The sequence below is a fragment of the Ylistrum balloti genome, unplaced genomic scaffold (assembly GCF_031769215.1).
Source record: "Ylistrum balloti isolate Yb309-2 unplaced genomic scaffold, AGI_CSIRO_Ybal_v1 Utg371216, whole genome shotgun sequence".
In the NCBI taxonomy this organism is placed as follows: Eukaryota; Metazoa; Mollusca; class Bivalvia; order Pectinida; family Pectinidae; genus Ylistrum; species Ylistrum balloti.
In genome coordinates this window covers 24289-48663 of record NW_026782660.1, presented here as the reverse complement: position 1 = coordinate 48663, position 24375 = coordinate 24289, and the positions used below count along the sequence as shown (strand labels likewise).

General features: G+C 34.2%; 1 protein-coding gene across 1 annotated transcript; it reads left to right on the top strand.

Moving 5' to 3' along the window:
- The first annotated feature begins 11774 nt into the window (after nt 1–11774).
- On the top strand, nt 11775–24375 carry LOC132561501 (uncharacterized). Its single transcript, XM_060226198.1, has 11 exons — nt 11775–11865; nt 13644–13821; nt 14789–14889; nt 15252–15429; nt 16074–16180; nt 18770–18947; nt 19826–19932; nt 20243–20420; nt 21929–22038; nt 23488–23665; nt 24303–24375. The coding sequence occupies exons 1-11, from the start codon at nt 11775–11777 to the stop codon at nt 24373–24375; spliced, it is 1479 nt and encodes a 492-aa protein (XP_060082181.1).

Sequence of the window (24375 nt, the reverse complement as noted above, 5' to 3'; positions counted from 1 at the left end):
ATTTATGACAAAAAACATCAAAACAAAAATGGCTAAGAAATCAGAAGGTGCAATAAGGGTCCCTGCGGTAATTAGGAAGGTGCATGTACTCAAATCCCTAGGAAAGACCTGTATACTTCCGTTTATCATGAATTTCCTGGACTTTCTCGGGCATTCAATTGGTGCATAAAGGGAAGCTTATTTCATATTCAAAAGTACATGGACACCGATAAAGCTGTTCCAGTAATGTATTTTTTTATATTGTAGGTTGATACACACTGACAAAACACTAGTAAAAGAGAGTTAGATAATAGCCCTGATATGTCTTGAAAGTGTTGGCGGTATCTCATCATTTTGACGTATTGTTTTTACTGCCGAAGCGGATCGCCTTCTTTCGAAGCCAGTAAATCGGATATTTGCAAAGAATTTCATGACACAGTAGAAAAATTGATATTCAAGGCTGTGCAACTTTCAAAGATAAACAAAACTCTCGAACGGTTTGATGAATTTGAAATTTATTTTGGAATTCATGAACTACTCAGTACTTCAGGAAGAAATTCGCGATTGTGTATTTTTCATCACATCATAGGGACGAGTCAATCAAATTACCATATTTGAAACCATGTTATCAATTTTTTGTTTTGGAAGACAATCTGTATAAAGCAAAATCCAATTTGAAAACGACAGTAATGATAATAATTACACCTCGAAATTTGATACCGCATTCCATGAAGCATTAAGGCGCCTGCATCAATGGTGCATATATAGAAATGACAAAGAATAATGAAGCAGTAAGGAAGCCTCACACAGGACTTAATAAGCCAAACATCCATCCATTTACAGTGTAGTATAATTGCAGTTACATACGTGACACGAATAATTATATAATTATTTAAATGCTTTCGTGTCTCTAATACACTAGAGACACAGCTAATGGAGCAATCTTCTCAATGGTGATTGTAGAACGTCTCGCGAACAAATCCAAAACGCAATGCCTGAAATGGCTTGAATGAGCCACATCAAAGTGATTACATTTATTTTGTTAATAACCGATGGAATTAAGGGAATGATTTCAACCCCAAAAAGTTTGTATTCAGAAAGGAGATACTACCTCTGTCTTAATTCTACTAGGCTCCTCATATATCCAACTTATAAAATACTTCACTATAGCAACTCCACTTGCTTTACCTACATTATGTGAGAAAGCTTTTTCAATCTGAACATTTACTTTTTCCATATAGCCATATGTCCTTTCTAAATTATATTTTTAGGGAAAGATTACTTTTTTTTCAATTCGGAAACATGATTTAGTCAGGGTAGATCAGTACAGATTCGAAACCCCAAGATAAACTCGAATGAAGATTGCTATGACACAACGTGTAACAGTGACATATTAACACATAATAAACATTTAATGTTTTATCGATTTTCACAATAATAATTGTCAACTTCATCATGGATTAAACTTGTATATCATCAGATAAGCTGTAAACGTTGGAATATAAAGGCGATGGTCAGGAGCAGTGAAATCTACACCTTTAAGTACTTGACATAAAATAACCCCTATATATAGTATTATAAAATTCAAAATGGTTCAGCCAAATACAACGAATGAAACTTTACCGAACAGCTGTTTCGTTCTTCTAGGACTCGTCCTTGACCATGAAGGCCAAAGTTGTGTACGTTTGTGGATGCGATAATAGGAAATGGAAATTGGCTGAAAATTTCAAAAACCGAACTTTTTATATACCAAAATATCAGAAAAGGTGATTATATATAAACATGACACACAATCATAAAGGAAACAGGCAGAAATAAAGAATAGAATAGATATATAAGACATACCTTCCTGTGGACGATATCATCAAATCGTTCAGTCCTAATAAGTCAAACTGTCTCAGTTTTTTTTTCAGTTTTACGAACAACGTTTCCTATTCAACAATAAGGCATCACAAAATCTACACCAATGAATCGCCTTCTTTGTACAGGAGAGAAGTTCGTATGTACAAATCATAAACGTATACACAGCTTCACAAAGATGCATCTCCTGACACATGTCAAATGAACACAGGTACAGGCCGGTCCCTATCTCATCAGGCGAAGGTACTGTGTACGCTCATTATCACAGCCCTAAATGTTGCACCTATCGTACATGTATATTGACTACATATTTTGCTCTTAATTGACTGGCGCGCTTGCTGTGGTGCAGATGCTGGGTCTTAAAATGGGTATAGTAATGTCACAACCTAGAGCTGTTATCGTTTGTTAAATTACCGATATAGAAAAAATCACATGCACCACAATCTCCCGAAAATCGAAGATACTTTATCGACATCAGGCAGATGGACAACAGAATCTATTTTGACGCAAAACTATCCAATACTTTTGAAAATCACGAATTTGACTTCATAGGATTCGTTGGACTGTTTCCATATCGCATAGACAATTTACTAATATTGCTGTCGTGATCTATAAGTGTGTTGATTTCTGAATTCTGGATTATTTTTCAAAACTCCAGACGCATCAAAGCTCTGTACTGCAATAATATATGTAATTAATCTATAAAAATCGCACTCTAAAACCTCTTCAACTAGATGAAGTTATAGTTAACATATAATTGATATGTCATGGTAATTAAAGTATTGTTATTGAAATTTTACTAAATAGATTGTGACCCTTAAAAAATCATCATCCAGGGCATCAATAAAACCGAAACACTGTCCAACATTCGACAGCTACATGATCTATTTTTCCGTCTCTGAGAAAGGAGAATGCAATAAAGGGGAATAACATCTAACACAAATCTTATGTAAAAATGTGCATGCATATGCGTTGAAATATATATTTTAGATGAAATGTCGAGAGGTTCTTTTTTAAAAAATAATCCGATCAGATGATTTTTGATAAAGGGTCTAAGACTTCATATAAGAAAGGGCAGGTATGGATACAGAAATGCATGGAATAATTGCTAAAATTAGCGCTTATCAATTGACTGATGTCGGTGAATAACCACGTCATCCAGTAACTTCACAATATCAAACATAAGGCTGTTATCAGACAATGATTATACCATCGCTTTTCTCAATAGGTAGATCATGTGACCATATCTAGTTGTTACGTCATTAGCAACATGAAGTATTATGAAATGCATATGACCCGATACTGATAACACAAGGACACCTATTTGTTAAAAAGGTCGTCATATTTTGCAATAAGTCAGTAAGCAATTATAAAGTTAAAGGGTTGTTTTTGGCCTCGTTTCCGCCAGGAAATTGTTCTATACTGAATAACAATAAAAATATCTTGCATAATGTCATTTTCTGTAGGTTCTGGTTTCTAACAAACAATAAAGTGATGCCTTCGATTTTACCATTTTGACCTTCAATTTCGCAGTAGTGATATACTGGTTTCCCCAAGATATTGTCACAGTTAATTCAATATTGAAGTTTTTTTTGTCTACATCACGATTCCCTTGCAAGATGTTGGAAGCTGACGGATGAAGTCATAATAAAAAATTTATGTGGATGAAAGTTGATGAAAAGAAGTATTATGGTGTCAGTTAATCTGAATGAGAAATATTCTATTGTGCGACATGAAGTTAGACGAATTTGTTTCTCGCTAGTTTGCCAGGTAGTTTGGTTGTAATTTTTGGTCTCTATTGGCAACTTTCCTTCTTTGATCGACCATGACGTATATATTATGGTTGTCATCGATGAAACAGAAGACGCTTACCATTTTGGAGCACAAAATTCTTCTCTCATTCTACTTACTCTGTTTACCCATTTATGTCGATATTCTTCCCTCGTTTAATGGAGTTTTTAGTTTGAATAGAGATTTTGGCCTGTTGGCATTAGAGGGAGTAGGGAGTCACATGCAATATACGTATGACAGGTGATATTTTTTTCAATAAAATCGCGTGAATTATTTTCCTTGAAAGAAGCTACAGCCTTAGAGGTGCACAGCCATTTTTATTGCTAAATGATCAAAACATAGCATGTGAAACTGTCTATTTAGATATTGACCAAATAACTATGAATTTTTGTCGAATGATATCCAATGAAATCTTTTGACACTAGAAAACAGATAAAAAACTTTTGAAAAATTGAATAAATAATTAGTGCTGCCCTACAAGTAGGGCTTACCATTTGTATATGTACCTGCTTGCCCCAGCTTTCCATGATAGTATAACGTTACTTAACTTGAGATCTTATTTGTTCTCTATTTCCTCTAGACGTTTTCCTTCCTAGAATTTATTTTGTTACTTCTTTTGTTAATCTTTGTTTAGAACATCCGCCAGTTGCAGAAGATTATCGAGGACGGAATAGAGTTATTGAATGGTACATCGTGCTTGCTATGTTTGGCCATAGAAGATTCCAAACAGATATTGAATACATATATTTGTATATCATCAATATCAATTGTTCCAATAAATGCCTTTTGATCCCAGCTTGTCGCTTAGCTTTGTGAAGGGGTTTTACAGATATTGGTTAACCCGTTTTCAGTACAATGAGCCCAAATGGGGTTTATTGCAACTGTGTCGTGCCCAGTTTCTGACACTTCAGTGTGATGGCACTATAAAACGTCCGTCAAGAGTCTCATCAACAGTGGGCACCAAATTCAAATGACCCTGGCTGTAACGAGAAAGTAATATATCAAATGATGAAATCAGAGAAGAGGCTCAGGCACTGTATGTATTAAATAAAGACCAAATGTATTACGTTACTTGAACATTTTACTAGTTAAAATATATCTAGGCAATCTACATGTTAACGGATGAAAAAGAACACCTTCACATCAATGTCAGTTCTCACTCAAAGCAGGCAGTAATTATCGGAAAAGCAATTGCTAACGACTTCGTGCCTTGGCATAATTTTCCCCAAAATTTAAATAAACAGTAAATCTGAGACAGATGGATCATTACGAAAGAATTTGTGCCGTTACATTTTAAATTCTCAAAACTCCCCTTCGGTTGCTGTAGGAAGAAAAAATAATGTCTGGAATTTGTCATTAACATGTAAATTTAATTTGTAGGTATAACACCGAGTATTTTGATGAACATCTTCCTTTTCTACCAAATTAGTTAAGATGTCACTCTTTCATGCTTTGTTAATTTTTTTCCATGTGTATTTGAAATATTACAGTAGCACACATTTCACAACTAAACGCCAACTTCTTCCTGGGTATAAAGCATACAGCTGAACACAGCAGGAATCGATTATATAAATATACAGTCAATATACTAATATATTTTAATTTGTTTATGTAAGAAAATAACATTTGTCAGTGCATTTGCTATAACAAGTATATACTATATCCGAATTATATAGGCATTGTACATTTCAGGAACAAACAATCACATCACTTTGTCTTATCAAGGAGAGCAGAAACAAAATGTAATTGGTGAACAAAATTGAAAAAAAACCCAAGAACACTTTCTAGCATAAACCGCCTTTCTAATACATTAAGACTACATCGCAGTATAGCTTGTTTCGCCATTTGTCAAAAAAGTGTCAATCAGAGAATATAAACGCATGTTCTAAGTAATTGTCAAAGTCCTTATATATTCACCCATAAAACAAAATCATATATATATTTATATAAAATGACTTGCTGATCAATATCAACTGCATGGTGTTATTTGATTTGCTGTTCGACATGGTGAGCTGATTGACATGATAAGCGGTAGAATGTGCAGGGAAACTCTGTTATTATTGATCAAGAGGTGATGTATATCAGAATTTATAAGGTATTTCTCCAACAGAAATATGAGCCTTGCAGGATTATAAAACGTAGGTAATAACGGTATCACTGCAGAGGCTGTTGTCTATAATGTATATCAATTAAATGAGAACGATAATGTGACCAGCAAAAACTCTATAGTGATATTGTTAATTCTAAAGCTTTATTGGACACTCACCTATTCTGTGTAAAGGTGCTGCACCGCTAATCAGGGGTTCATTATTATGAATTACATAGACAACAGTTGCTGTTTCGATCTTTCCATCCGATAATTCTTCCAGTCTTGTTGTTAATCTTATCTAATCTTCTAAAAGACATAAAAAAGCCATTACGATTTAATATCACCAGAACACAGCCATTATATTTTTATGCAAGCACACTAACAGCCCCATAGTGCTGCCTCATTAGAAATACAGTATATAAATTCAAATACAGACTATCGTCAAGAAACTTCCGGCTGCTTTGGAGATCATTGACATATTTTATTATAGTAATTTAATACTAGAAGAAGGTGATATTTTGTATATATGACTATAAGAATGCTCTATTTGTAGTTTTTCTAACATATTCACCTATAGATTATTCCCATTGATTTCTCATCACAAAAATGTCAAAGATTCTTAATATTACTGATTCAGTCACCATCAGCGACCACATGTCCACATCAAAGACGAAAATGACCTTTCCGTTTTGTTAAAAACTTGTATAATTCATATAATTTTATATGCTTCAGACGATGGTAGAATTATGTTTTCTGTCGTTTGTAATATTATTCTGCATAGTATTATAATAATGCCACTTATAAAAATATCTAGGATTCTGAAATAATCTTAAATGGCTAAATAATTCGAAAGTTAAATTATACTCCCAATTAACCCATCAATGTTCCAAGATCGATGTTTTTCTCGCTCGGGCACCTTGTCAAAAAAGTTATATTTCAATTTGGTACTTACTTAACTTACCCCTCGTGTCTCTCTCCGAAATTCAAAAGAAAACTTGTAAAATCAGTGGAAAGGTCAAAGAATACTGTGAACATGTATCTGATTTGGCGGAATCAAATTTCAGTTCACCATCATTGCAATGCTGAATTCGCATAAAGATTATTAAATAAACAACATATGTAATCTTTAATTAGCGCAGTGATATTTTAGCACAATGGTATCTGTGCGAAGGACGCACAATTAAAATCGCCGCTAAATTATGTACATAAAAATTGCAGGATATGCATATCTTGTTGTAAAGTTGATAGGTTACCAGATGACAACAGTCAGTCACTGGCAATTGATACATGAGCAATACCTTCTATCATGATTTTATTAGTGGCAGTGGCAGGGTCGTAAAGTCAAACAAAACTGAGAAGACACATTTAATTGATACAATGTTACATTTTATTCAATATCAGGTAAAATATTGCACCAATCTCTGCTTCATCATCTACATCAGAACCAGAATTTATTTGGCTGTTAATTACGAGTTTTTTTTCAAATATCGTCAGAAAGTCTCGTGCTTACCATCAGATCGCTTCTGATCCATCATTTCTCCTGATATAGATATTACCCAAGTGATCACTGTTGTGAACCTAGTGCAGGGGATTAAGGAATTAATATCGCTTCTTTATCTGCATGTCGTAAGAGGCAATAATTATGGGCACTACTTTAGGTTTGGATGATTCCCACATGCCTTATGTTAAGGGGAGCGCCCTTCTGAATTCAACTGCATAATTGAAGAAGATGGCTACACATAGCTCCCCTGTAGACTAGGTAGTATTATCCGATTCCTCTACAAAAGGGACATCAATAGGAAGTTCTGTCTGTAGTGTCATTACGACATACAGTATCTTGTTATTTTCTTGATTTCTAGTATCTATTACTTTTTGTGCTTTGTTTTCCATCCTTTTTGTCCTCATGACATCTGATTTAAATGACATTGGCTGTTGCGAGGACGTTAAAACCTGTAAAATAATTTGAAATACCCATCCTGTCCTGATAATAAATCGGCTACATTTAAGACTTTATAAGTTCGTTTTATGGTGCTGTCGTAGGACCAGTTTATATCTGCGCTTCCACAAAACGGAACTATGATTTCGTACTCGCGAACTAACATTTAAAGGAAAAAACTCTACACATCATTGACGTTTTATTTCTTCACGTAAATCTGCAAGAACAGACTTAGTTTATGAAACAAACTGAAAAACAAAGTGAAATAAATCAAGGTTATATTGCACTTTACCCACAAGGACTGTAATTACAACTGAATAATTCGTCACAGCTTTATCAGTAATCAATGTACTAAGATAACAGTGGGTGCACTGCCCATTCTTTGTACAGGTCATATGTACTGTGTACATTTATGGAGGAGCGATTGTGCAGGATAAAAAGAACATTGATGTATGGAAGAGCGGAGGTGTCAGGTCAAGATATCAATGATTCAAATAGCAGTTTTGCTGACATTTTAGAAAGCAAACGGAGGGCTCGTATGTAAGAGTGCATGGTAACCCATAGTCCACTGAAGTATTGGAATAGCGTAAACTGTTGTGTGTTTAACATACAGATTTTAAGATATTGCCTGAATTCGACATTCATATTGATACACTCATAATTCCGACGCAATGTGGCTGAAATGGAAGACGTCCACCTGGTTGGTAGCGAAATTCACCATTGCCGTTTAGGGGTTCACGTGTTCGTAATATTTAATTATATAGAAGTAGAGTTTGGACTATGATGATGTTGACATGTTGGTATGTTCTTGATTTTTTTCCTGACGTTTGGTACCTACAAACATACTGGAAATAAGGGTAAGCGATAAACTTGATGTATTCGTCACACTGTTTTAAACATGGCAACACCCAGTCCATGGTCTTTATGTACTAATTGAAGATAGCCCCCTACCTTCACCCCAACTCAACCATCATTCACTCCTGTCAACAACATAGGAGTCACGGCAGAGTTTTCTTTCCTCTGCGAATCTGCGTTAATCTGAGTTAAGGGTTTGTCAACCAGTTCAATTTGTTTTTAAGTGTAAATGGTATATATTATTTTAATATATTCTCAAGATATCAGGATATGATGATAGTATTCAATATTCAAGAACTTTGATATCAGTGCAGCTAACAATAAAAATTTTCATAAACATCGTGAGCAAAATAAGAATGACATTTTAAAGTGACAGCGTTCTGGCAATTCTTGTCTAGACATAGACTAATGCTGAAAATCCCAACGGCAATATTAGATTGACAATGGGCTCTTTAATGTTTCCTGTAATTCAAGGCTGAACTCCAAGTCGAAAGGTGGAAAATACTTGTATGATATTATGAATTTTCCAGTAGATTGAACGGTACAGTCGTTTAGTATCTGTTGTTAATAAACAGATAGCAAGGTACGAACAATTACCAATTAAACGTGCACAAACTTTGTCCGTTGTACCGTAAGGTTTGTGTAAGAACCTCGATGGTAATTAGGGAGATATCAGCTATTGGTAATTACTGTCGCGTTACGAGTGGAGCGTGGTATTAACTAGAGATTAGGCCTTTACCACTAACAGCTTTTTATCTCTGAAAGCAGACAATCATATTAGTACAATGTAAATACAAAAGCGGTAAAAAATCAACTTGAAACATGATGTTTTCAAGATTATATCATAATAATAGCATGAAGTGTATTAAATGAAAGTTATATTAATAAAAAAATCTATTAAGTATAGTTGATGATTTCTGACAAAAAATTAAATGGGGCAAGTGTTTTCTCCATTGGAATATTATCCATATGTTTAACAGCCTAACAAGCCGTTTGGAAAACTGAGCCGGTGACTAGTCGTTAAAATTATACATACCTGTGTTACATGATAGCATGGTCTTTAAGTGTGATTTCGAGTTTGTTTACTTACTTAAGAACTGGACCGAATTGTGTACTTAACTAACTTTATCGTTGACACGTGCTTTATATAACACATATGACGTCATACGTTTACCTCATCATTACAGATTCACGTACTACGTTATAGACCGGTTGATAACCGGCTAAATTTATTTGGCTTTTTTGCATACTTTTGTCGAAGCAGTAACGACCTTCATACATCTAAGCATCGATAATAATTATACTGTACCCTGTCTAATTTAAACCTTATGTTGCAAACGTTTTAGTCCATTAAACAATAAACATTTTCAACGATGCAAATTAATTGCAAATATTTTCAATCAATATTCATTAAACTGGGTTACAATAATATCTCGACATGGATACAGGCCTCTGGAAATGAAGTACAAAGTATTAGGAAATCATCTTTACTTAAACAGATGTGCATTCAAAGTATGTGTACAGACAGACAATAGAAATAGCGGTTAATGTGAATAATATTTAAGTCGTACAATAATTGAAAAAGAAGCACGATTTTGACGAGGACGGCATAAAAGTAGAATACTTTGACATAGACTGACCTATCTAACGTAGTGTCGAACGTTCAGATTGATTGAATTGATAACTGAGACTTAGTCCTCGTTCTTCAATTCCACACCTCTCTTATGGTTGTACTCATGACTAAATGTTAATAGGACCTTCAGTTCAAAGTAACAGTGTAACCAAATAATGAATATGGATCATACATCTGTTTCGTCCCTCTAAGACTCGTCAGTGATGATAGGAGCTTAAAATGTTGAAACGTAGAAAACGACCATACATATATTTCGTTATTCTAAGACTCTTCAGAGACGATAGGAGCTTTAAATATTGAAACGTAAAAGACGATCATACAGCTGTTTATTCTCTCTAAGACTCGCCAGTGATGATAGAGGCCTGAAATGTTGAAACGTTGAAGGCGACCACACAGCTATTTCATCATTCTAGGACTCTTTAGAGATGATAAAATAACGATTGGATATATGACAACGCAATAAAAAAATGCAACTTTTAAAAATTTGATGATTTCAAAAGAACATCAAGTACATGTGAATGTTATGAACCTGCCAACATTTCATAAAGAAAACATAATTTGCATTATGATGAAATAATAGTACATTACTAAATGTATGATAGCAATAAGAAATAAGTTTTTGATGATATGCATATACGCATGCGAAAAATAGACAAAAAAACAAAAAAACAAAAAACAAAAAAACACCAATGTCAGAACATGAATATAGACTGCTCTCATCGTCCTTTTTAAATATAAATACAATTTCATATTTACATCTTCGGGACTTCCAGAATTGACCATTTGATTTGTATGGCGATATTATTACATTTACGAAATCAGAATGATAAATTCAAACAACATTTACAGTTAAAAGAATAAATATCATATATCAAAGACTAAGAAATTTAAAAAAAATCGTCCTATTAATAAGAAGCATTACAATATGGAAATGTTGAGGTAAGATGCATATTATTTGTCCCGCGAATAAACAAAGACTCATACTATTAGACTCAGTGGATTATCTAAACATTACAAAAGGTACATCAAAGGATTGTTGTACAGAATAGAAATAAACTGACCTTTGTAGGAATGATCTCATTTTATACCAATACTCGCTATCTTGTCATTTTGTAGGAATGGTCAAGCTTTATCGGGATTTCAGTTGGTCATATTGGCCGGACTGTCACGAAATTTATGAGAAATCCTCACCTGTTATTGTCAAGGGCACGGTCATTCTGATTGGAAGAAGGACAATTTCCAGGTAAGTATAAAACTGACCTCTACTCTAAACTCACTATTGTAACGATCGACAATCAACAGGTAAGAGAACACAGTCTTAGAATAGTTCCTGTAACAGTTAATTATATTGTGTATAGAAAAATGAAAGTCTCTCATTCAAATATCGGTCTAAACCTCAAGCTAAATTTCCAATTGCAATATCAATTGATTCAATATTAACGGTAGGGATTGAAAATAGTTTAAATTGAAGTTCCAGGCAACATTCCTATCACGATGGATATCCTATTTATATTTCACAACATTATTTGTAGGAGGTCTTGCCATTAAACTCTTGTACTATAAAAATATCATTGCAGTGTTTTGCATAAAAAATGATGCTTTATACTACTGTTTTTGTTTTGTAGTAAAAAATGAAGGTGTTGGGATTCCTTCTGTTAGCGGTGCCTTTAGCAATGGCTGCTCCTGAAAGGAGAGCGACAAACCCGTTCTTGAGTGCAATCTGTAAGTTTGATTATGTCAGGAAAAGATATACGAAGACGAAAAATAGACGTGAAAACAGACAAACAGACAGACTAACAGACAGACATACAGACACACTCATATTTATTACTATATATATGCATCTATGATAAATTATTTTCTTTTGTTCAGAGGAAGATTTTATACATCAGTGTGTTATGATCTTGAATTAGTCGCGTACACCACAGAGCATGACTTTATAGAACAAATTGAGCGTCCACTACAAGCGGGAGAATCCTACAATTGATACTCTATCTATGCATTCTTATTCGCCATACGTTTAATTTTAATAGTTTTTTCGTTGTTATACTAGTTCACAATGTATTCATGTGTATAAAATTGTACGAAAGACAATCAAGTTAGTGAGATAACTGATGATAAATTGGTATCAAATAGCTATTTGTCCTTCAAGGTCGCTTCATTGATGCTTAACTAAACCGTTCGAGATATAGCATAAAGGAAGGAAATGGAAAATCGACAAAAAAAAAAAAAAAAAAAAAATCAACAACACACACACAGATGTAATAGTTCAGGCAGTTTTGGTTTATTTTCTTTACAGAATAGATAAATATCTAATAAAATGCGCGTGTTATGTTCTGGAGAAGTATCATTGGTTTGAAACATTTATTTTAAGATTATATCAGAATCAAATACTTGTCGAATATTGAAACATTTAAGATGTGGATTTTAGATAGCATGTTAATATGTCAGTATTGATTTTGTTTGAATGTAAATGTTGCTCTCAATTCGGTAATGTTCACATTTCGATGAATTTACAATGTTCTAGTGCCCGTGGCTTATCATTATATACTTAGATACAGGTTTCATCCTTTACGATTTTACAGTGTATTATATACTTAAGTTGACCGAACAATGTAAGACAGTTTTAACTCTATCACGTATGATATTAGTTAATGGTTTATCGTTGATATTCCCAAGCATCATACATCGCTCGTCATAAGAACGGTACAAAATCAAAAACAGTACGTGTGTTCATTTATTTTGTCTACATATTTTGATTGTAATGAATCACTTCTATTTCCTTCGTGTATAAATATCTGCTTTATACATGCGCATTGTCCCAATAAGCCGAGTGGAGGCCTATTTCCATAAAAAAAGCGACATCGAAAAATATAAATACACATTAATTTCAGACGTTTGACGGAGACTATTTAAAAGTGTAGATAACATAAAATACAAAAAATGACTAACGTCAATAAGAAAATAAATAATGTTTCGAAGTATTATTTAAGCATCATTTCTGTATTGACATTCGGATGTAAAAAATGTTTAATCCAGGTTGAAATTTAACGTATATAGTATATCAAGGTTTATCTACAATTGGTTTGGATTGCTCGGTGGGCAAGTTTTTTATGATATCGTACGGCATTTGTATGATTAATATGTACGTACCAACTTTAACATCAGCAGTGATATATGAATAAGACACGTCAAATATATTGCAAACGTTATAACCGTGTCGCATTTCAATATATATAGAGGAGATATATGAACTATTATATTGAAATCGAAAACAAATGGAGTGATCATAAAAGTCTATGAACATGTTCTTAGTTGAGAATTAATCAATATGTTGAGCAATTTAAACAAAGATGACAGTTTATGATATGGATTTCCTCAAGTGAAATAAATCTTGGATCATCTAAAATTGCTTTATATTCATTTATTATCTCGACCCAAATAGACAGCGTAAATGGGTTGATTTCCGTATCTTACTTAGATAAAACTCTTTTTCAAAGTGAATGTTTTCCACGCTGATGAAATCAAGGCCATTGTAACAGACCTGTACCACACCATGGGAACTGATGAACGTGAGGTTGAATGTGAGGCTGAATGCAACAAACTTGTCGATAGTCAGTTGCAAACAGGATCCTTGAACACAATCGGACACACTGCGTGCCCAGTTATCTGTCATTCGTAAGTGCACTTATGTAAGCCCCTTTAAATATCTTTCGTTCATAAATTGTCGATTGAGTGATTAGGGTCTAATAACGCTTTTATCTGGTACCTCCGCATGCTTAATTCCAACACTATGGTATTGTATCGACTGGTCTGATTGCTATCAGTATATTGTGACCAGATGGGGTTTCCTGCTGGAGATGTTCGGTCGTATTCTTCAATGTAGTTGCACTATAGGGTCGGCTTTATTTCCGCAGTATCACCAGGGGGCTTAAACAAACAAAAATACACATATTCATCCAACATACAGTGGGAGGCGATTTATAAATCAACATTAACTGTTGATAGGTTGTTCACAATATAATACCAATTCACATATCCATAGACACGAAACCACACTTTCGTTTTGAATAAACATAACACCACTTTTTCTTTTTGAATAAACATGACACAACGTCCCTTTATATAAACACAGCATCAAATTATCCTATTTAATAAGCACGATACACGTTTTCTTTTTTAATAAACATAACACCACGCTTTCCTCATGTATGAAAGTTGATCACTATGCGGCATTCGTCATTAAATGTGTCAACCATAATGACTTGTTTGCCGTTGTTAGTATATTATGACCACTTGTATGCTATGATGCGGGGCCCAGGTTATGACATTTCAATGTCATTTCAGTTGAACTGGAGTAGTTCTATCCTCCATGGTCACCGTCTTTGTTCTAATTGACCATTAGTACTAAAACTTAAGACCTCAAACCATGAGATAATTTACCAGTGACTTGAACATCTCCAAACCTTTCAGTTGTGGAGATGGAGCAGAACAAATGTTATCGTTTTTTAATTGAATTAAACCTTGTTAAACAGACCAATGATGCAGATGCGCCCTTTAATGGGCATTGTTTAACAGGACAGCTCATACTGAAGACATGTGCTAAATACAACGTGTATAACTTGATGTTTCCTTCTGTTTGAAGGTACCAGGAACTAGTACACTACTTTGACGTCTCACAAACAGCGGCGCCTGCTACTCCAAATAAGAGGGCTCTCAGTTTGAACCCGTTCTTAACCTCTATCCGTATGAATCCTTTTTCGGATTAATAGCTTAATACAATTAAGCATAATCCACTGTCACTCGATTGAAACAATGAAAACGGTACCAAAGAACGGATTAATCGTGTCAGAAATCAACGATGAAAGCAAATGACGATTTCTGATAATCGTTCTTTAGTTATGAGAATTATTAATTAAGCAAATGAAGAAACTCAAATACGTTTCTAGTGTGAAAACGGTTAATATATGATATTCAGTGGTGCCGTATAGCTATATATAATCTTTTCAACAAAATAATTAAAGCTGATAGATGGTAAAGATGTATCATAAAGATAAAACCATAAACAGACCCCTATCTGATATCTCTGTTTTATTTCATTTGTGCAGTGAATGTATTCCATGCCGACGAGGTGAAGACCATCGTCACCGATTTGTATCACTCCTTGGGAACTGATGAACGTGAGGCCGAGTGCGAGGCTGAATGTAACAAATTGGTCGAGTCTCAGTTCCAGACTGGTTCTCTCAACACTATTGGACACACCGGTTGTCCCGTTATCTGTCACTCGTAAGTGGACAAACTAAGCATGCATATTTTAGTTATTTGAAAATAAATCAGAAATAATATACTTTGAAATCATTACTTTTCCTTGAGGTTTATTTTTGTTAATTTCGTGCATACGCTTCTCCCCGAATTCATATGTATGTGAATATAGATAAACACGCACTTTTGTCAACAATTTTTTATGATTCAGTCTATTCATAAAATCACTAATGATATGTTTGAGTTGTCTTGCTTGCTGGTATGTTTCGATTGGAAAATCACGGAACACATTTCATCAAAAAATATTTTTGGATAGGGAACCAATTTTAATTTTTGCGTTTTATAAAGCAGGTTTTATTTCTCTGATGCATTGCATTTCGTTTGTTTACACACATGACTACAAATATCGATGTAAATGAAAATATTACCACCACTTAAACATGTCTAGCGCCTTACAAATTATTCTCGAACACAACATTAAGTTTAAATATTAATGCTATTGAATTTAGGAGTTGAAATGTGTTTGTTAATAATGATAAAATCAATTTTTAAAATTTCGATCTGTTGCATTTTTTAAACATGCTTATCCGAAGCTTTCGGCATTCGATGCTTAATCGTGTTCACCATAACGTTAACGAAATTAAGTGTCATCTATTTTGACTAACTAGATTCCAGGAACTCGTCAAACATTTCGATATCACTCCACAAACAGTCATGCCTGCTGCTGGTACCAGCGCCAAGAGATCATTTGGATCCAGTCTTTTGAACTCCGTCTGTAAGGCGTTCTTTTCATTTTTTATATTAATTTATCTTTTTCACTTAAAATTTATGCTGAATGATTGATTGTAAGTTATCACGTCGAAACTGGTTGTAGTCTGTTATATCTATGGATAAATGTTACTGAATGTTTGACACTGAATGCGTTTTACTTAATGAGGAGAAACTTACGGCGTTGCTGATGTTTGTTTTCAAAGTGAATGTTTTCCACGCTGATGAAATCAAGACCATTGTAACAGACCTGTACCACACCATGGGAACTGATGAACGTGAAGTTGAATGCGAGGCTGAATGCAACAAACTTGTCGATAGTCAGTTGCAAACGGGGTCCTTGAACACAATCGGACACACTACGTGCCCAGTCATCTGTCATTCGTAAGTTCTCTTTGGCTTATAATTGTCTTGCTCCCGTAAGTTGCGTTTCAGATATAATTTTGTTTGCTGCTTCATTGTATTGTTTGATAGTATACCTTTACTACCCATTTGACATTTGATTGTAGCGTCCAGCCAAATCAAAAAGGATTTGGGTTGGGTCCCAGAGCCATGACATACGATATTATAGTGACATTTCGTGTTTCCTGCTTGTGATTCTAATCAAGATAATTATCAGGGGACTGGCTCGCCTGTCATCAGTTTGATATGTCGGGGAGGGATGGCATGCTTTCAAACTTAGGTGGTGCCACTTTTGTTTGATAGTACCCTAGAAACTCCCTTTATTGGACAATATCTCCATATGACGCTGACGTGAAGATTGAAAATGTAACAGAATAACAAGCATTTATGTGGTATCGACTCTAAAGTCTATGATCATTTCTGTATGACAAAGGATTTTAGAAGTCATCGAATGTTGATCTTATTCCATAATATCAATAGGACCTTTGCTATTTTGTAAATCAATTTCAGTTCTGTATATCCACATCTTTATTATTGATCCAATTTTTGTTTCTGTTGTTCAGTTGTCGAGTATGTATGTGCTTTTTAATGGTGCTCCCTCTGTTAAAGACATATTTCATTTCCTGTACTGAATAATGAAATTAATGGTGGTATGTTTCGATATCATCTGTTGTCACCGTCTGATGCTCTTCTTTACTCGCCTTGCAGTTTAGGCATAAGACTTGTGCTTGCTGCTCCAAATAGTATGATCATAAGACGCAGTTTATTGGGATAAACCATTTTGTTCTTTTTCTAAATAATTCAGTTCAAAAATGTTTCCCTTTGGGCCCTGTCAACCATCCGAGATATGCTAGTGTATATAATGATATAAAATTGGTAGTTGCTACCTACTTAACGATCAACATTGTAATTTGCGCGTGATCAGAATTATGTGACCAAGTTGGTTGTCCTACTTGGGGTCATCGACAATATACATCAGCGTGGTAGAGCCATTAAAATCTCCTTCAGTTCCGCATTATGACAAGGAGGCTGAAATGAACACATCGCATCCTTACACAAACACAAGAATTCACACAATGTATTCATCTTGCTTACACGGGGAGACCATCGTTCTTTTGATAGAGCTTTAAACATATAAAACCAAAGACGTTACCCCTCTTATTTGTAGGTATCAGGAGCTTGTTCACTACTTTGACATATCACAGCCAATGACGTCCGTTGCTCCACCAAAGAGGGCATTAAGTTTGAACCCATTTTTGAATTCAATCCGTAAGTATATCTCTGGTACACGCATGTGGAGTGTTGTAGTTTTGTTTTCGTCCATTTTGCAGGTAATATACTACAGCTGTACAGCTTTCGAATTTTAAAGATATCCTTATGAATTCATATATCTACGGATCAATGTACTGTAACGTTAGTATATTTTTCCATCAAGTCAAGTACTCTAACAATACTATAAACTCTCTATTTTAGCACCCTGACAATACTATAAAATCGTTAATTTAGCATCCTAACAATACTGTAAAATCTCTATTTTAGCACCCTTACAATACCATAAAATCGTTATTTTAGCATCCTTACAATACTGTAAAATCGTTTTTTAGCACCCTTACAATACTGTAAAATCTCTATTTTAGCACCCTTACAATACTGTAAAATCTCTATTTTAGCACCCTAACAATACTGTAAAATCTCTATTTTAGCATCCTAACAATACTGTAAAATCGTTATTTTAGCATCCTAACAATACTATAAAATCGTTATTTTAGCATCCTAACAAAGATGTAAAATCGCTATTTTTAACACCCCAACAATACTATAAAATCGTTATTTTGGCACCATGACAATAATCTACAAAATTCAGTTTATCTTATTTTCTCTCTGTTTTTGACAGAATGTAATAGCGGGAAATAGATATATCAAAGATTACTTAAAATAAGACTTAAGACGACTTCTGCGAAGTCCAGTTCAATCAATCTTGTAGAATGAAAGACCTGCAAATGAATTAAAGAAGCATAAACACATATTTTCAGATGATGACGAAGTGTTGTTTATGTATGTGTAACTATTTAGTTGGCAAATGATATTGACCTCACTTTTTCTATGCTTTGTTAATCCATATTAATATATTAAAAATAAAACTCTAATTTCAAGTTATAACAGAATAGAATTTATCATTCGGTATTTCATTTAGTGAATGTATTCCATGCCGACGAGGTGAAGACCATCGTCACCGATTTGTATCACTCCTTGGGAACTGATGAACGTGAGGCCGAGTGCGAGGCTGAATGTAACAAATTGGTTGAGTCTCAGTTCCAGACTGGTTCTCTCAACACTATTGGACACACCGGTTGTCCCGTTATCTGTCACTCGTAAGTAAACATATATTCCAAATATTTAAAAATGATAAACATTATCTTCATCTTTTAGAGAACTTTTAGATAATGCATTCTTTTTACTATGACCGATTACATTTAAAAAATGGACAATGTAAGGAATTACATAAAAAAAAACTTCAATAAAACTACAGCAATGTGAACAAAAGAAATATTTGCAATCTTGAAAAAATACATGGAGAATGAAATCAGTGTTCTTAAAAAATCATAACGATTAATTTAAAAATTCACAGCTTACGCAAAACTTCATTTTCAAACAATATGTCGCACAATAATGAATCATTAATTGTTGAGAGGTACAATGCACGCAAAACAAAATGTATGTGAAAGTATTCCAAATACATCGTATTGTAAATATAGACAATTCTAGGACTAGATGAACAACTGTTTTTTTCTAGTCCGTTTATTTATGTATAAATTTATTATGAAGCAATAAATCGTTCTAGTTAGGGAATTTTAACGACCACGTGACTCCTGTGAAGAATCATATTGTTTTTGACACTTAAATATGAATTTATCAAAATATTTACACACAATCATGAAATAAGAAATTCTATTTGATTGCGGTCGCACCTTTGTGTAGATTTGACTGAACTCTACTGAAAGTGGGGAAGTAGTTCAAGCGTCCGACCGTCACTAGCCTTCCATCTCTTGGGGCAGGTTCGCGGCTTACATGGCGCTGCCGTTTGGTACTGACTACAGTTCAGTTGGTTTTTTTTCTCCTGTCTTCCTCAACCCCTTACCAATCTCACATTATGACCCTTGCTGTTGAAACAAGAAACTACATTTGTAAATGAATGACATCTTTGGTTTTGTTTCTGTTTTTTAATGGGAATTGGTATTTTTTAAAATAGATTTCAGGAACTCGTCAAGCATTATGACATCACTCCCCAGACAGCCGTGCCTGCTGCTGGCACCAGCGCCAAGCGATCGTTTGGATCCAGTATTTTGAATTCTATCTGTAAGTAATTTGCCTTTTCCTCCAGCTTTAGATGTAAGAATTCTTTTTTAATGTCCATTTTCGCAAACGTCTTTATGTACCAAAGTATGGCATTTTCCCATACCCGCTGACTAAATTGTATTTTATGGAAAAATGTTGAATCGTACTTACTCTGATGTTGGGAATTTGTCATCGACTCCATTTATTACATATCGCTATATTTTTATAATTCATAAGCGATATTGATCATAACGTTTTAGTTGAAAATAATTTTATATCTGGATTGTATGTCTTAATATTCTGCATAAATCTTATTTCTTTCTTTTACTAGTGACCGTTTTCCACGCTGATGAGGTCAAAACTATTGTGACAGATCTCTACCACAGCATGGGATCTGATGAGCGTGAAGTTGAGTGTGAGAGGGAATGCAGCAACCTTATTGAGACCCAGTTTCACGCCGGAACCCTGAACACCCTCGGACATACATCCTGTCCCCTCATCTGTCACTCGTATGTTATCTTTATTTCTCGTATGTATATCTTTATTTCTATACTTTTTTTTTCATATTGATAATGACGGAATATACACATATAAGCTATGAAGGGGCGATGTTAGGTCCTAGGTATCACTGACAGTGGCGCCGCCCCCTGCTCCCCGCTTCCTACTCCACTGGAATGAACCAAGCGGTAATTTTCCGAAATTTTCTAACATAACCATGGCACAGGAAATTTGTAAAATTAATATACCAAAATTTTGTGTGTATTTTCATCTAGTAAAAAGAAGAAATTTATCCCTTTTTGAAAAGTTCCTCCACTCAAAAAGGTGAGGGGGCAATTGGCTCCCTGCCCCCGCCTCTTACGTCACTGACTGACGAGTCCTGGAGGGACGAAACAGCTGTATGATGCAGTTTAACTAATATTTTCACTTCTCTGATTCACTAATGTTGCTGAATATTTTCGATTTAAAAAATTCTTATATTGTTACAAGCATTCTATAACCTTATTTGTTTGGCGGGAATACAGCTGGATTAGACTGTCATTAGGTTCTATAAAGTATGACCGATATCGCAATACATTTTGTGTTACTTAAATGATGTCGTGCACGTTGTTGGTAGAATCCATATGAGAGATAATAAATAATCAACTGTTTTACTATTTCATTATATCGTTATTATATTAATATTTTATTATATTACATTTAAAAAGTTCTAGAAATAGCTATATTTCAATGCAAGTATAAAGAGGTTGTCTCCCTTTTGACGGCACGGAGGAAAGTTTGAATTAGATGTTTGCAACATAATGTTATAAATATTAGCGATTAAAATAGAAAGTTCTGTCACAATTATGAACTCGCCAATCACTTCAGATTTAGTTTATCCTTAATTCGCTTTTGTATAATACAAAGCTACGAGTTATCACCATTGTCACACTAGGTCGTTTGATAGTTAATTGAAAAAAAGTTCCGTTCCGTTAATCGTAACTAATATATATATATATATATATATTCAAAATGAAGCGTTCATCATTGACTTCATTTTAGATTTGCATATTATTTGCATATCACCACATTTGCTTTATATATGTATATTTTCATGATATCGTTAGTTCGAATTTGACAATGTATACAAGCAATTATAAAACGGTAGTCCCCACCTGATTCACTATCTTATATATCGTCTATGTTGATTTATTTTATCCATCAGTCATATGTCAAAAACCAAAGGATTTATTGATTATATCTATCACAATATCGACACATGTAATTGTTCCTTTACATAGTTAACGGCAGTGAAATTATCAGAAAAGCCATTCAAAGGCATTGCATATTGCACCTTTTTAGAGACATTCAGGCTAAAGTAATGCTGTTGATGATGTAGAAATTCTGATGACCATTTGTCTTTTTAAAAATGTATAATTCTCAAATTTTTGTAAAGATATAAACATGTAAATTCCAATCATGAATAGTTTGGTATATTGACTGAAGAATTTTTTGTTTTTATTTCATGAAATATCGACAGATTCCAAGAGCTGGTCAAATACTTCGATATTACCCCGGCAACTGTTGCCCCAGCGGCACCCGTGATTGCCGTCAATAGACGTGAATTGAATCCATTCATGAACGCTATCTGTAAGTAATTGATAAATTAAGATAGATAAGGTTTCACGTTGTTCTATAATAATAATTATTATGATTATTATTATTACATTATTAACGGTCTTCAACACACAAAAGGTCATTGGGGCCATCAACCGGTGAAAGATACAACGACCAAAATGGAAACAACGCCAAACGAACTAAAAGGTGAAAGACAAATGCTTAAAATCTTAAATGGTTGTATTATCACAAAATATCAAAATAGTAAGTCTTATCCTATGATATAGTTCAACATATTTCAGATAACGTAGAATTTTATCAATCTGATCAGTTTCTAATGATCTTTAGCCTCGATCTGTCTCTAGTAGACATAAGTCAATGCAATCCAATAAAATGTTTAACGGTGAATGGCTCATCACATGTGTAAGGTAAGTATGGCCCATCCGAAGACGGGCAAGGACAACTTCGTCTCGATGCTTGCTTCTATATCATGGAGACCATTCACCGAAGATAGGTTTTACGGACTGCAATGTATTGTTGTTTTATTGATTCCATTCCTCCTGCCACTGAGGTGTGCGATACATTGTTTAAAATAAGCGAAAACAACTTTTAAAAGTACAGGTGGTAGCGATAAAACTGCCCTGGCGGCACGATCGACTTGTCCATTGCCTGGTATTCCCTTGTGCCCAGGAACCAGAGAGAAAAAAAAAAAAAAAAAAAAAAAAAAAAAAAAAAAAAAAAAAACAAAAAAACAAAAAAAAAAAAAAAAAAAAAAAAAAAAAAAAAAAAAAAAAAAAAACAAAACAAAAAAAAAAAAAAAAAAAAAGGAAAGAGGAAAGATCATGACATAGTATTAATATATTGGGAATGAAAATATCTTCGATATTTCCATTGCTATGACTTTGTAGTACGAAAAGAGTCTGAATAAATAACAGCTCTCATTACTTTATTTGTTTTAGTATGTTCAAGGTCGAGATAGATAGCTCGCGCTTTCGCTGAGAACACTGAGGCGTTGTTTGGTAGCCGGCATTCATAGTCTTCGTCTAGTGTTACCATGACTGCGGCAACCTTATCATTGCCTGTTTAACCATCAGTATATAAATGTAGAACATTTTTATATTTTGACCACAATTTCGAGAAGGTGTAACTATCAGTGTAAGATTTAAACATTTCATGAAGTGAAGTCGAAATGTTACAATGATATTGTGATACACTCAAACCCGGGAAGCACGAAAACAAATCGGTTTCAAGGGATATAACTCGTGAAACTGCCTGAGACGAGCCATAATATATAATATTCACATAGGGTTCTTCCTCGTCAGGGAAGACTACTTCATTCCTTTCAATTTCCATTTCGTTCATGCAACATGTCATCACACTTTAGCCGTTTTTGTCCTTATTTAAAGCGAAGAGCTCGAAAGGTTCACTTAAACGAAATACTTCCCATATATAGAATATGACATCCAAGTGCTTATTTTTCAGTGAATATTTTCCATGTTGATGAGATCAAGGCCATTGTAACCGATTTGTACAACAGTATGGGCTCAGATGAGCGTGAGGCTGAGTGTGAAAAGGAGTGCAATACCCTCGTCGACACACAGTTCAGCACCGGAACCACAAATACTTTAGGACACACTGCATGTCCTGTTGTTTGTCACTCGTAAGTTTTTTCCCTCTGATTGGAGTCATTTTCTTGTCCTGTCCTAGAACTTTAGCCCAAACGATATTTGTCACATGAATTTTTCTTCCTTCTCTTGAGAGAATATCTTTAGTGAAGGTGTGACTGTAAGTAAGTCCAAAGAGGAAATACTTTGAAAATGCTCGTCTCGAGGTCTCTAATTTAACAAAAATGACAAGAAATTAAATATCTATGGCAGTGGTACTTGTATTGATGTTTTCTGCATTTTTTTACAATTGAAAAAAGTCGTCATATATTAAGATAATAGAATATAATCAACAGAACACAATCTACGAGCAAGGGCAAATTATGAACAATGAACAAAATATACGGACAACCATGAAAATTAAAGGCATTAAGAACATAATGCCGAAAGTAAAATGTATCGTGCCATTTGTTAGTAGAATACATGCAGCTATGTAAAACTATATTAATGGTAGATAGACATCTGTAATCTACATCTATGATAATGCCATGACTTACAACATTGGAAATAACCTTTTTTCTCTCTCATACATTGCGGTTGGTCTAATATTGTTAAAATATTTTAGTTTCCTTTACACGCTTTAGATATCGATATTATCATATCTATCGTTATATATTTCACTTTACAAACCAGATTCCAGGAACTTGTGGCACATTTCGACCTTTCCGGAAAGACAACTCCGATGCCCAACGCACCGCCTGCATAG

Bases quoted from the DNA above. Each gene is read 5' to 3' on its own strand.
- LOC132561501 (XM_060226198.1), top strand. From the start codon at position 11,775: ATGAAGGTGTTGGGATTCCTTCTGTTAGCGGTGCCTTTAGCAATGGCT. The intron at 13,822-14,788 runs GTAAGTGCACTT...TTCTGTTTGAAG, and splicing joins TGCCCAGTTATCTGTCATTC to GTACCAGGAACTAGTACACT. The intron at 20,421-21,928 runs GTATGTTATCTT...AAATATCGACAG, and splicing joins TGTCCCCTCATCTGTCACTC to ATTCCAAGAGCTGGTCAAAT.